This window comes from Rosa rugosa, chromosome 3 (assembly GCF_958449725.1).
Source record: "Rosa rugosa chromosome 3, drRosRugo1.1, whole genome shotgun sequence".
Lineage (NCBI taxonomy): Eukaryota > Viridiplantae > Streptophyta > Magnoliopsida > Rosales > Rosaceae > Rosa > Rosa rugosa.
Window position 1 is genome coordinate 25,426,778 of NC_084822.1, and position 14,438 is coordinate 25,441,215.

At 39.1% G+C, this 14,438-nt stretch overlaps 2 protein-coding genes and 1 long non-coding RNA gene across 3 annotated transcripts; all 3 read right to left on the reverse strand.

Annotated features, from left to right (window-relative positions):
- Positions 1 to 1,993: 1,993 nt before the first annotated feature.
- On the reverse strand, positions 1,994 to 2,812 carry LOC133737473 (uncharacterized). The gene has a single exon (XM_062165015.1). It carries the CDS (start codon positions 2,810 to 2,812, stop codon positions 1,994 to 1,996), a length of 819 nt encoding a protein of 272 aa, XP_062020999.1.
- A 907-nt stretch (positions 2,813 to 3,719) lies between these two features.
- Positions 3,720 to 4,185, reverse strand: LOC133738035 (uncharacterized). Its single transcript, XR_009859926.1, has 3 exons — positions 4,076 to 4,185; positions 3,886 to 3,987; positions 3,720 to 3,787 (listed from the first exon to the last, which is right to left on the reverse strand). It is a non-coding gene; the product is annotated as an uncharacterized LOC133738035 (long non-coding RNA).
- A 3,506-nt stretch (positions 4,186 to 7,691) lies between these two features.
- Positions 7,692 to 11,146, reverse strand: LOC133737475 (uncharacterized). Its single transcript, XM_062165016.1, has 3 exons — positions 8,634 to 11,146; positions 8,442 to 8,547; positions 7,692 to 8,345 (listed from the first exon to the last, which is right to left on the reverse strand). The coding sequence occupies exons 1-3, from the start codon at positions 11,144 to 11,146 to the stop codon at positions 7,692 to 7,694; spliced, it is 3,273 nt and encodes a 1,090-aa protein (XP_062021000.1).
- Between the last annotated feature and the right edge of the window lie 3,292 nt (positions 11,147 to 14,438).

Consider the following 14,438-nt stretch of genomic DNA (forward strand, 5'->3'; position numbering starts at 1 on the left):
GCCCAAAAGAGTTTGAAGCTGGTGAAAAGTTGAAAAGTGAATATGAAGACATTCGCCAGTCTACCGATCTTGGCCAACTCCACAAGTTGAAGACTTCTTTGGACAAGGGAAGGCAAAAAGTGCTTGATTTGAAAAAGCAGCTGACCGAAGCTGAAGAAGAAGTCAAAGCCACTTTGGCCACCATCTGAACCATTGTTCCCCGACAAGATCTTAGCAGGTATAGCTCGATTTTGTCATTGGTCAAGTCATATAACAAAAGAAGAGATATCCTGAAGCGAAAAGTCGATGAAGGTATGCAAGACTTGAAAAATGTTAAGGAAGTTCTTCTCTACCCTCTGACATGTAGTTATAGTGGGATTCTATATTCAGCTCGGCTTTTATTTTGGACATGGCTCTAGGATCATAACCCAGCCAGCTGTCTTAATTTTGTAGAGTCTAACAGACCTTATTTGTAGGACTCAACTCTAATTTTGCGTATGTGATCGGTTGATCATCCGGCCTTTATTTTGTCAATTGATTCGGCCTCTCTTGAATTCAAATACTTCGGCCGAGTTGTGGCTTGTCTTGCACATTATTTTGAGCCCAGCCAAATCAACTCTTAGGCTTGGCTGAGTCTTGTTCACCTTGGCCGAAATTACCTTAGTCATCTCGGCCGACTTGTTTAACTTGGCCAAATGAATTACTTGACTTTGGACAAAAAATTTAGTTGATTCGGCTGACACTTCATGTTTGATTTTTGGCTGACAGAAATAAAAGTAAATTCTGACAGTGTACATAAAGGGATGACAAAAGATATTTAAACGTTGTTTATGTAAAAACATACAACATAACATAGGCGGCCGAGTTACAAGCCCAATACTCGGCCGATGTTTCCCTAGATGGTACATTACAATTCTTGATCTATCATTTCCCAAGTAGTGGGGTAGTATTTCTTAAGGAATTGCTCGTTGATGGGCATTGCATGCAACTCTCCATATTGGTCCCTTAATTGATACACACCTTTTCCTAGCACTTGATCGATAATAAACGGGCCTTCCCACCTTGGCGACCATTTTCCGAAACGTCTATCTTTAGTTCCGATAGGCAAAACGGCTTTCCAAACCAAATCTTCCTCAGCAAATGACTTAGACTTAACTCTCTTGTTGTATGCACGAGCCACAGCCTTTTTTTGTGCTTCTATTCGATTGTAAGCGTCCATTCGTTCTTAGTCAAGTTCTTCAAGTTCCTGAATCATTGCCTGAGTGTAGTCGTCAGCCACCATTTCATTTTGAGCAGCGAATCTAAGTGATTTCAATTTCACCTCAACAGGTAACATAGCATCGTGCCCATAAGTTAGCGCAAAAGGCGTTGTCCCTGTGGCTGTACGTTTGGACGTCCGAAAGGCCCACAATGTCTCGGATAGTAGATTGTGCCAATCCCTGGGATTATCTTGAACCATCTTCTTGAGTATATTTATAATGCCTTTATTGCTGGCTTCGGCCTGACCATTTGCTTGGGCATAGTAAGGTGTCGAGTGAGTTAACTTGATACCTAGACTATCTGTGAGTTCATGCATTGCTTCGGCTATGAAAACAGAACCCCTGTCTGCCGTTATGGTTTCAGGTATCCCAAACCTGTGTACAATGTTTTCCTCTACAAACTTGATCACTGTCTGACTTGAAATAGTAACATATGGTTTGGCCTCTACCCATTTAGTGAAATAATCAGTGGCGACCAAAATCCATACATGTTGTTTTGATGATGGTGGTCTAATACTCCCTATAATGTCCATGGTCCAACCTCGAAACGGCCATAGCTTAACAATTGGATGGAGGACGTCGGCCGGAACTCTTTGGACAGGTGCATGAATTTGACATTTCTTGCAGCTCTTTGCGAATTCAATGCAATCCTTTAGAATTGTCGGCCAGTAGAAACCGTGTCTTCGAATTAACCACCTCATTTTGATTCCGGCTTGGTGTGCACCACATATCCCCTCATGGACATCTCTCATTACTTACAAAGTTTCTTGCCCCCCTATACAAAGAAGGAGTAGATCATCAGAGCTTTTGCGGTAGACTGCTTCTTTGTATATAACGAATTGTCCAGCCAAGTATCGAGTCTTCCGATCATGATTACCTTGAGGATTTTTGTGGAACTTGATGATGGGGAGTCTCCAATCATCTGGCTCGATGTCGATAACAAAAGCATCCTCTGAGACTCCTCTCTCTTCTAAAGTTGGGAGGGTACGTTTGGCAATCTTGATGACTCGGGAATCGTCTCCTTCGGGGATCCGTAACCCCGAGGCTAATTGGGCCATCTCATTGGCCTCCATGTTCTGTCCCCTTGGGAGGTGGGCGAAAGAGATTCGGTCGAAAGTGTTGGCGAGCTGGTCGGCTAAAGCGTGATAGGATAAAAGTCCCCAGCTTGTGCATTTAAACTCCTTATTCATTTGGTTAACGACCAGTTGAGAATCCCCGAACACCAGAACTCGCCGTGCTCCCATCTCTTGGAGAATTTCCAAACCAACAATAAGAGCCTCATATTCTGCTTGATTGTTTGTGCATGTAAAGTCTAATTGAAAGGCGAATTGGAACTTTTGTCCTTCAGGCGTTTCAACGACAACACCAGCTCCGGCTGAAAATTCAGTACTAGACCCATCAAAATACATGGTCCAGTGGTTATTGGTCATGGAAGCCACATATATGATCTCAATATCAACCTCCTCGGCTCCCTCAAACTCGGTCGAAGGGTGATGAACAAGAAAATCGGCCAATGCTTGGCCCTTGACTGACTTTTGAGACACATATTGAAACGTGAACTCAGACAATGCCATCACTAGGCCAAAAAAGCGATCAGACAACGGACCAAATTTGTTGTGTGATTTGGACGATCTCCGTTGTGTATCGGAGCGTTGTGTGATGAAAAATGACACAACGGTGGAAACCCGTTGTGTGAATCACAAACAGTCAACACTTATTTGGTTAAAACTGTTGTGCCTTCTCTCGGCAGATGGCAGCCATAGTTGCCGCGCAGTCATGCTGCACATGTCATTGGCATAATTCACACAACGATGTTTGTCTCCGAGCCGTTGTATGAAAGGCGAATCAGACAACAGCATTTTATTTTATCTGTTGTATGAGTTATCATCACACTTCAGTTTTGGAAATTTTATTGTTGTGTGTTAGTTTTAGATAACGTATTCTAGTTATTACAGTTGTGTGATTGTAAATCAGACAACGTATGTTTGTTAGAGCTGTTGCATGTTATATAAGGATTCATTGTGTGAACATCCAAATTATTACTTCAGACAACATTATTAACATTAGAAATTCTGTTGTGTGATAATCGTCTTTTCTCGATTTTGTGCATTGATAATAATGCTTCATTTTACCTAATGAACAGTGACTAATTGTAAAGAAAAGACACTAGAATCCATGAAATGATCAGTAATCCAACTCATACTATTTGAAGAAAAGCATTCAAACTTTAAAAGGGAGGATTTCCCAATCATCCAAGCCAACATTGAAAGAAGAAAAGCATTCAAATGCATGCCCATCTACTTGGGACATCAAAAGCTGATACAAATACAAACTATTTGTTACAAAACATGCCACACAGTGCATGAATATTGTACCAGCAGAGAAGCACAAAAATGATGTTTTGCTTCAGCAACCTACTTCAGCAACCTACTTCCTCTTATGCTTTCCTTTAACTCCTACACATACGCCTTCACGACAAACTTTGCCCATTCATTTCGCATCATATCTATGTCTGCTTGGGTATATTGACTGTTGCCTCTCCTCTCCCACTGAATCAATTTATTATATGAAAGTGAGGCATGAACATAAAAGAGTCAATATAAACCAAGTTAAAGTTATCGACTACATTTATAAACTACACTTGTACCTTTCTTGGAAACAATGTCAAGTCTTTATCCTCAATGATGTCTCTCATGTAACGCATGACAAAGTACCCGCACTCCTTGTTACTGGGTTGGGGAGGAATACCCTAAAAACAAAGTATGTGTAAACAAGTCAAAAAATGAGCCAAATCCAGTATTTTCAAGACAAAAATATACTAATTAGGTGAAACTTACTGCCAAATTTTTCCACAAGACTGAACTCCGACCTTTCTTCTGCCTTTCAGCATTGAACATAGCTATTGCACTATACCAGAACAAGAAAATAAAGATTTGAGAAAAACTAAAGAAGGCAACAATTATTTTTAAATATATCTAATGATCTCAATATGTATGATGAATACAAGTGACTTACGATTCCACAATCTTCATCCAATCTCCGGTGGGCAAGCGTCTTTTAAGAGGATCCATAAAATAGGCAATGCTTTGGTCCGGATCAATAATTGTCAACACCCAGTGATCACTACATGCATAAAGTATATATGTTCAACAAAGCTAAAATTAATTGCAAAGAATAAACAAAAACAAAACCTTCATGGACTTACCCCGAGTTGAATGGCAACATGAACATCTGTCCAGGTTTTGCAGTTACAAGCCTATCTCTAATGTGTTTGGCCCTAACAGTTCCAGTTCCAGACCCTTTTGCACCAATTAGTGAAGGATCAACAAATGCAACCATGTCCACCATTTTATAAGCAACCATCTGCTCATAGAGGTACCTAAGCATCAACCATTTACACCAAACAAATTACTTTCAGCAAACAAAAATTCAGCAACCATATTTCCAATGATCAAGTGAATGTTTAATTTCTACCTTTGGTATACAACAATACAAGTTCCAGAAACTTCCCTCATGCTTGCAAGTCGTCGAACATCTGATCCCATTATAAAGGTCTTGCGAGAAAATCCAAAGACTTCAGGTTCTATGTGGAAGCTGATGGTACGTCCATCTCTGAATTTGTCCTCACCCCATTGGCATAACATCTTCAATGATTCTGGTAATTTAGATGCCATTGATGCCAAGCTAAATTGAACCTCTGATTCTTGTTCCTCTGTCTCCTTCTTTTTCCTCTTCTTCTCAGCTTTATCCAAGACAGGTTTCTAGAACAAAAATAAATGCAAGGTATATGTTATATATCTGATCTAAAATTAAGCAAATTTATTTTAATAAGTGAATGTAATCTTAGTAGCTTAAATTATACTAACTTCTTACCTTCACAAGTGACCTTATGATTAGGTCTTTAGGCCATGCTACCCAACTCCCCATAGCTTGCTTTACAGTTTCAATTTCATCTTTAACAGGGAATGGGACCTTTGCTTTTTCCTCAACCGCCTCATAGATGGAAACATGCATATTGCCATCGCCGAGTGGAGCACCATGAATAACTTGGGAGCTATCATGACACTCCATAACAGTGGCATAGGCAACAATATGGTCAACAGAACCTAATGCCAACTTGCATTTAATCTCAGCACTAGGTGACTGAAAAGAAGAAAAAACAATATTAGACTTGGTGCCTATATATCTTTGAATTTATAACAGATCCTAACCTAATGAAACAATCACGATATCAATCCTACCATTATTGCTGTAAAGTGGAACTAACTTACCTTTTTTGAAGCAGAAATCAATGTCAAATCCACATATTCTGCTCCATCCTCATCCTCTGGCTCCTTACATACAACATTGTCTTCCAAAGTCTCTTTGACAGTCTCTCTCACATGCTTATCCAATGCAGACTTGACAACTACTTTCTCAACCATGTTTGTAAACTCAGTAGGGTCCTTGGAGCATGGAGATACATCCAAAAGGCCTTCCTTCACCACCTTTGATCCCTTCCTTGTACATTGCATGGTCTTTTGTTCAATAAGATCTAAAGCTCCTCTCACTGCCTTGAAACCAACACGGTCCACGTAATCTTCTTCCACCGGTTTTGGTACTTGTTCTTGAGCAGCCTCATGTATTGTGCGTGAACAACTTCCTTCACCAGAAACATATGTATTATTAGGTGTAGCACAATTCCCAGCTTCTTTTTCACCTATCTTTGATTCTATTTCTGCAAACTTTGCCACCCAAAATGCCCGCTCCTCTGCAATAATCCTTTCCTTTGCATCCTCGATAATCTTTTCCCTTGCCTCCTCTACTATCTTTTGTTTCTCTTCCAACAGTATTTTTTGCACACTAACTCTAACTGTTGCTTCTAAACTCTCCTTTCTCCGTTTAGGCATATGGAAGTAGGAAGAAGGAGTGATATGACCTCCCACTCCACGCACCCTTCCCCCATGTTCAGGAGTCTCCAATGCTAATGTCAAGACATCGTCACTTCCCTCGATAGATAGGTCTCCATCAGCAACTCTTTTCTTCAATGATTCCTGACATATTTATAGTACAAGTATTAGTGTTCTACCTACGCAAACTGCATACACATACTTTGGTTATTTATACTTACTATTTTGAGAGCAGTTTTTTTGGTCCCTTCATCTTTGAAACTGCCATCCTTGGACTGCCGTCCCTTGATCCAGAGTGTGGCCCTATCAACTTCTTCATCACCCATCTCCTCAGCCTACAACAAAAACTACTTAATCAGCCAACTTTCTTATGGTAAAAACTACACACAAGTAGTTTAAAAAACAAGTTTTTACTAACCAGATCTGCCTCTAACCCTGCATATCCCTACGGGACAGTCTATGAGGGTATTTATTTTTTTTGCGTCTTTCTTGTTGCGCAGCACGCTTTTCCTGCAAAAACCGGTACTCATTTAATAACTTTTTCATATTTACAAATGCAAGATAGGAATACAACTAAATTAAACAACAGTGATCTGTTGCTTTCATACCAAGAATGCGGGCGTTGTCCTCGATTTGACAAAAGCTGTCCAGTGATCTGCATTTATGAAAGGATAATCATCTGGAGGATACTTCAACGCCTCAGGGTCATTCAGATAGGGAATAATATAGTTTGAAGTTAGTCGAGACTTGAATTCCCTCCACTTGCTTGCAGCAGAGTCCATTACCATCTTCTTATTTTCAGGACCAAGCACAAATGGAATCTGTTAACATTATTTCAAGGCTAAGCATCAGTAATAAACTTCATTTACTAACAAAATTGAATAGTTATATAAACTCATCGGTTTTGTACCTGAACACGTGACCAGATCTTGCCCTTCTCATCGGTTGTTGCTTGTTTCCATGTTTCTCTTATTATTGGCACCTTCCTTCGTGCCAATACGCCTATATAGGACTGCAACTCCTTAGCCACCTTCCCACAAGGTGTACCTTTTCTGTTAAACAGAACCATCTTCTTTTGTCTACGACTCTTGCGGCTTGTAATGCGTGACATAGTAACCGCATGCCGTTTCAGCAGCTTGAGACCTCCGGTTGATTCAATTTCTGCATTTTTAGAACTCCCCTTCTTCTTCATATGAGATGCATCAGAAAATGTTGTTGATGTGGAAGTCTTGGAAGACTTTGTCTTCTTATGCTTGTGTCGCTTTTCCTTGGACTTTGACTTCTTCGCTACACTTGCAGATTTTGATGAGGCCATTATCTACACACACACAAGGCACATTAGACTTCAATACTTTCAGAAGTAGTATATCGAAACAAATAATAAAACTATGGAATTGCAGGACAAATAAGTAGCACAAGCCATCAATAAACAGTAGGATAAATACAAATTTAGTTTGCTTGAATATGTTAAAAGGACACAATAACTCAGAATTCCAAAGTACCAGAAACCAAGAAAAAAAAAATTAAACAAAAACCAAAGCAAATACAGATAAATGAAACTGTTCTATTCTCCATCAACTAATATATCCTCGTCTCCTACACGCATGTAACCCACTGGCTCCTCATCGATCAAGTCATCCAGTGAATGGATAGATGGCATTGTACTTGCGATTGGAGGGTGGGAAATAACGGTGTCCCCAAGCTCATCAACCTGAACAGAATCGATGTAATCTTTCTTTGGGGGACTTAATACGACTGACCACCTATGATCTATAGGGTCTTGAACATAAAAGACCTGCTCCACACATTTTCCCAAGACAAAAGTGTCTTTTACATGACCTTTCCTATTTAAATTCACCAAAGTGAACCCAAGATCATCTACTCGAACACCCTTCTCATTCTCTACCCAATCACACTTAAAGATCGGAACCCTAAAATGATCATAGTCAAGCTCCCATATTTCAGCAATAACCCCATAGAAGCTCATGTCTTCAATAACCACATTTTTATACTTAGCACTAGCTACTTGAGGTGTCTTAGCAACCAAGTAAACCCCACTACTTTGTGTAGTACGAAGATCATCGCGCATCTTTGTGTTATATTGCACTCCCCCTATTCTATAACCGCTAAACTTTGGTACTTCATTCCCTGGTTTATCTGCTAGCCACCTCACGATGTCAGGGATATCAGCACCAGGTTCATTAAGTTGAAAAGCAACCTGCAAAATAAATAAAATGTTTAAAACAAGCTATTCACAATCACTAAACACACAATTCTCTACTATGTAAACTTCAATTAAACTGAAACTACTTACCCTTTCCTTCACCCAATCAGCAAAAGTCTGGTTTTGTTTATCGACCAGCCACTTTTCATTTTTTTTGTACTTTGGAAACTCCCTTTTCAAATACTCCTTGTGTTCCCTACACACAAAATCAGTGATTATTAATAGGAAAACCAATAGAAGCAGAAAATACGCAAAACTGTAAATAAAGGGGTAGTGACTTACACAAAATAGCTTCTGAATTCATCGGTGTTTTGAAGCACACACAAATGAGCTTGGTCAAAATCCTTGCCGAAAACCGACACAACAGTAGCACCTGAGGTGGGTTTGTCATCTGTGATGGGGGCCTCTGGAATGCCAACAGTCTTGTCGTCGAAGAAAAGTTCAGCTAGAAACTCAACCGCTTCTTCAGCAATATAACATTTAGCAATGCACCCTTCCGGAAGACGTCTATTTCTCACGTATCCTTTGCACACCTTCATATATCTTTCGAAAGGATACATCCACCGAAAACAAACCGGTCCACATAATTCAACTTCTCTAACCAAATGGACCGTTAAATGTATCATTATGTCAAAGAATGAAGGGGGAAAATACTTCTCAAGCTCACATAAAGTTTCTACCAGATCACTTTGGATTTTTGGCAGCCTTAAAGCATCTATGGTTTTACTACAGATTTCATTGAAAAACATGCAAAGCCTGATTATAGCAACTCTAACAGGTTTTTCCAGCACACCTCGGATTGCAACAGGGAGTAATTGTTGCATTAAGGCATGACAATCATGGGATTTAAGCCCAGTCAGCCTTAAATCCTCCATCGAAACAAGACTGGAAATGTTTGATGAATAATCTTCGGGAACCTTCATGCCATTAAAACAGCCACACATACATTTTTTCTCATCTACTGTTAGGTTCCAGCTTGCCAATGGCAACCGCTTCTTTTTCGGACCATCTAGATTAGGCTGCAATCCTAATCTTATACCCAATTCCAACAAATCTAACCGAGTCTTCAGTCCATCCTTTGTTTTTCCGGGAATGTTCAACAACGTCCCTATTAGACTATCACACACATTTTTTTCAATGTGCATGACATCAAGGCAGTGCCTAACAGGGAGATATTTCCAATATTCAAGCTGAAAAAATATCGACTTCTTCTTCCAACAAGGCCTTGTTTGATCTTCAGCACCCTTGTAAGGAGGAGGAGGATATTTCTTCCCGTAAGGCCATTGTGGAACTTCTTCTTCCAACCTTCTCAACAGTTCCTCTCCGGTCAACGGAACCGGAGCTGGTGAATGTTCTGGACGGTTATTGAAAGCAGCCCTTTGCTTTCTATAGGGATGGTGTCTCCCTAAAAACCGTCGATGAATGGTGTAGGCCATCTTTCCTCCGTGAACCAACCTTGTCGGTTCTGTTTTATCAAGACAAATAGGACATGCATTGTAGCCTTTAACTATACTCCCTGAAAGGTTACCATATGCTGGAAAGTCATTGATTGTCCAGAATAGTAAAGCCTTAAGAGTAAAAGTTTCATTCCTAATAGCATCATAAACTCCACTCACTCCTTCCCACAATAACTTCAAATCATCTATTAACGGTTCAAGGTAAACGTCAATATCATTTCCCGGTTGTTTAGGCCCTGATATCAATAAGGTAAGCATCATGTGTTTTCTTTTCATTACCAGCCATGGAGGCAGATTGTAGGTTACCAAAATTACGGGCCAACAACTGTACTTGCTGCTCAAAGAACTATGGGGATTGAATCCATCTGACGACAATGCAAGTCGTAGGTTTCGTGGTTCATTACCAAAGGCTGGCCATTTTTCATCTACTAACTTCCAAGAAGCTGAATCTGCAGGATGACGAATTAAGCCATCCTTGTTTCTCTCGGCAGCATGCCAAATTAAATTCTTTGATGTTTCAATTGATTGAAACATTCTTTTGAACCTGGGAATAGGAGGAAAGTACCACAACACTTTTGCAGGCACTCCCTCTTTTTCTTGACCGTTTTTGCAAACTTTCCATCTGGAAAGACCACATGTAGGACAGACAATGTCATCGGAAAACTGTTTTCTATAGAGAATACAGTCATTAGGGCAGACATGTATTTTGGTGTAATCCATTCCTAATGCACTCAAAGTCTTCTTTGCTTCGTAGACAGAGGATGGTATCTCATTTCCTACGGGAAGATATTCAGAAAAAGCAATCAGCCAGTCCGAGTAAGCCGCGTCACTCATACCATGCTTTGCTTTCAAGTTGTAGAGCCTCACAAGCACATTCATCTTGGTGTGCCTAGTGCAACCAGGGAACAAGGGTTTGTTGGCATCATCAACAAACTTCCTGAACTCATTACACTCACTTGAAAGCTGCTCATCCTCATCACCTTCCAAGTCCACATCACTATCCAATTGTACTTCATAATCTGCCCCCATGTTGCCCTGAACAGTGTCAGACTCACTAGACTCTGTTTCATCAATGCTTTCACTATCCGTATCTGATCCTAACTCTACTACAACCTCCCCATGTTCTGTCCATTTCTCATATCCCGTGTCAATCCCATTTACAAACAAATGATCCCTTATCACTTTAGCAGAAAAATCTTTCACATTTCCACAGTTTGTGCAAGGACAACAAATACGATTAGGGTCTCTAGCATTTCTCAAAGCAAACTCACAAAACTCTGCCACCCCTAACTTATATTCATAAGACCTCCTATCAGCATGCATCCATGACCTATTCATCTACATTAAAATAAAAACACAAACCAAAACTAAGTCATCTATCAACAAAACCCCAATGACATATCCTACATGCATTCATTCAGTTCCATAATCCTAACAAAAACAGAAAAAGCTGCTCAATTTGAGAAACAGAAACCAATCAAAACATACTTTAATCAAAACCCCTTTTCAAAAAAAAAAAAAAAAAAAAAAAAAAACAGAAACCAACCAAAACATACTTTAATATGAGTCAAAGAGAAACACTTTATATCACAATCCTGTTCTCCTTAATTAATCAGTAATAGTATATCCCCACTCCCCCAACTGATCGATTATCCCATGCAAGCTTAATAGCTTATACAAACGAGTTCTTTGGAAAACACCATATTGAAAATCAAAGCAACTACTTGATGCATAAAACCATCACAGCACAGAACATTAATGCATTCCAGCTTCAACAAATATAACTCATAATATCAGCAAATGCATTCCAGCTTCAACTAATGCATTCAACAAAACAAAGGCAAAGAATATCAGTCAAGCAACACTCACCAGTCAAGCTAGCTCCTTCCAACTCCAGCAATAGCAGCACAACCAGCAATAGTAGCACTCCAACAAGAAAACTCTATCTAACGTATTACGGCGCCCCGCAGCTCCCTATTTAAAAAAATCATTCTAAAAAGGTATAAGTTTCAACCTCTTTCTGAAACACTCCCATAAACAACAACATGAGTGGGAATTAGTTACAAGTTACAAACATTCCAGAAAACATACAGATTTTCCTCTTCTTAATATTGATGTAATAAATTGCTCAAGAGTGAAAATTCTAGGCTGCATGCAAATGATGATACTAAGAAAACAATCGATTTTCTTTTCATTGATATAAAATATTTCTAGCAATATTATAAAATATGAGAAATATTTTCAAACATGAAAGAAGAATATTATCAAGAAAGGCAAGCAAGTTCAGAAAAAGAAGCAAAGGTGTATATATGCTTTTTGTTTTCTTTCTCTATGACACTATCCAACTTCATGGAATCAACCTTACATGCATTGCTGTGCAAACAATTTCAACTATTATTACAAAATCTACATATAACAGAAGCACATGCCTTTTTCTTCTCAGAGACCCATTTTGTAGAAGTTCAGCCCCAGTTCTTCTTCTAAAAGATGCGGCTCCAGTTCTTCTTCTCACCTTCTGAACAACTGATGAAATCAATTCTCAAACAAAATATTCAATAACTCAGAGAAATCTCAATATATAAACTACAAATAACCTTAACTGAAGAAGCCGAAAACAAACATACTAAACAAAGACAAAGAATAGATGAGAAAGTTTAACTCACCAAATCGATTACTACGAGAAAGCCCTAAATCGAGTTGCCCAGAAATCCCCAAAATGAAGAACCCTAATCGAAACCCCCTTTTCCTCCACCTTCTTCCCAATCGGAACTGAGTCGAACTCTAATCAAACTGAGAAGAATCGAACCCAAATCGAACCCCAATCCATGATGTAGAATCAGACCGTCCAAAATCGAACTGAGGAGAGGCTGCGGGCTGCTGATGATGGTGTTTTGATCAGAGAATACAGTGGTGAATCGAAAATGGTGAGAGATACGGTGGTGGTTCGGGGCTGGTGAGAGGTTGTGTGTGTTTTGAGTTTTTGGTTTTTGGTTGAAGTTATTTTGTCTAAGTGTGAGAAAACGGCCGGTGGTGTGTATGTTATTAGTTTGTTGAAGTCAAACCCTAGTCAATTTGTCACTCCAACACTCTTTTAATTTTTTTATTAATGCATCAGACAACAAACACATCCCCTTCTTTTGTCTGATTGTGTACAACTTAAATTTCAGCTTAGGCTCCAAGGAGGGAAAGTTCCCGCGCTATGTGCAATAGTATTGGGGCTAGGATAAACATGTTTCATTCAGACAACACAAATAAAGTTTTTATGTTGTAGGATTCTCAAATCATGACATATATGTTTTCCAAAATTGTAGGTTCTGAGGGAGAATGAGTAGCATTTGGAGGCACATCCCAAATTGCCAATAATATCTAATTTAATCATACAACAGAAAGTCAAAAGCTGTTGTATGATAATTTGCAAGCTACTATCACACAACAGGTATAACTATGATGTTGTACAATGTAGTAGATATTTGGACCCAAATTTGTGTTAGGCTAGGAGGGAAATCTGCCACTCTTTTTTTTATCATTCACACAACAAAATATTCTTATCAGTGTTGTGCAATCACCTTCTCCATAAAAACACCAAAAATTTTATGGCCTTTTACAACGTATGGTTCTTAATCATGTTGTGTGATTGACTTTCCATCATCACACAACATCTTTTTTTTTTTCGTTGTGTAAAAAGTGTTGTATATTGAGGTTATTGGCCTAGTGACGGATGATAATTCTACGTTACGAACTACTCCTAAGTGCGAAAACTATAGTGCATATAAAATAAATGAACAAGAAAGTGAGGTGCTTGAATGTAAAGTACTGAATTGAAATAAGAAACTAGAAATAAAAAAAAAACAAGTTATAAAAGTTGAATCGAAGGCAAAGTACCTATGAGATAGTAAGAGAGAAGTTTGTGTAAAAGTTGTATATTGATTTGTTTGTGTGGTGCGGGACCTTTTACAATGAGTTACAATGTGCTATATATACAAATAAAAAAAAAAAAACTCTAGCTAACTTGTTCTCCAAGACGTGGAATCTGAGTAGGATTCCCCTTCCTTTTAGGGTTTATTCTTTCGTAAAACTCTGACTTGGCTGATATCTAAAATCTTCACAAATAAGATCACGGATTGACTTGAACTCCTTCCTTGTGAAGACTCTTCATCCGATATTATTGTCTAAACTTGGCCGAACATTAATTTTCATTTCGGCCCACATGAGTAACAACCCTTTTGAACCTGGATTAAACCGAACATATGGCCGCATGGTCCAACTTGTTGATTTTTGGGTCGTCCGTTGCTAAAACCTCAAACCAAGCTGGGTGACCGACCGACACTTTTTCCTCGGTTGTATGACTTCAACAACTATTTGTCTTGAACGGGTGTCAATTCATCCTCATTTCTTCTCAACATGGTCGTACACATGAGTAGCTAAATTCAGGTCCAAACACATATATATATTTCACGTAAATATATATACATGTTCATCATGAAGAGTATAGCAACTTTCATACCTGGAGCTAAGCCTAAGTCAGTCTAGATCGTCCTAGATCACGCTTGCAAGATTGATCAATCTCTGCCGTCTGATCAAGCTCCAGATTCGTTGTGCACCGCTGATTTTCAAACCTTGATCTTTCACT

Excerpts from the sequence above, each read along its gene's own strand:
- LOC133737475 (XM_062165016.1), bottom strand. The coding sequence starts at position 11,146 with ATGAATAGGTCATGGATGCATGCTGATAGGAGGTCTTATGAATATAAG. Across the intron at positions 8,548-8,633 it reads GAATTCAGAAGCTATTTTGT|GGAACACAAGGAGTATTTGA; the intron begins GTAAGTCACTAC and ends TTTTGTGTGTAG. Across the intron at positions 8,346-8,441 it reads CTGATTGGGTGAAGGAAAGG|GTTGCTTTTCAACTTAATGA; the intron begins GTAAGTAGTTTC and ends TTTATTTTGCAG.
- LOC133737473 (XM_062165015.1), bottom strand. The coding sequence starts at position 2,812 with ATGGCATTGTCTGAGTTCACGTTTCAATATGTGTCTCAAAAGTCAGTC.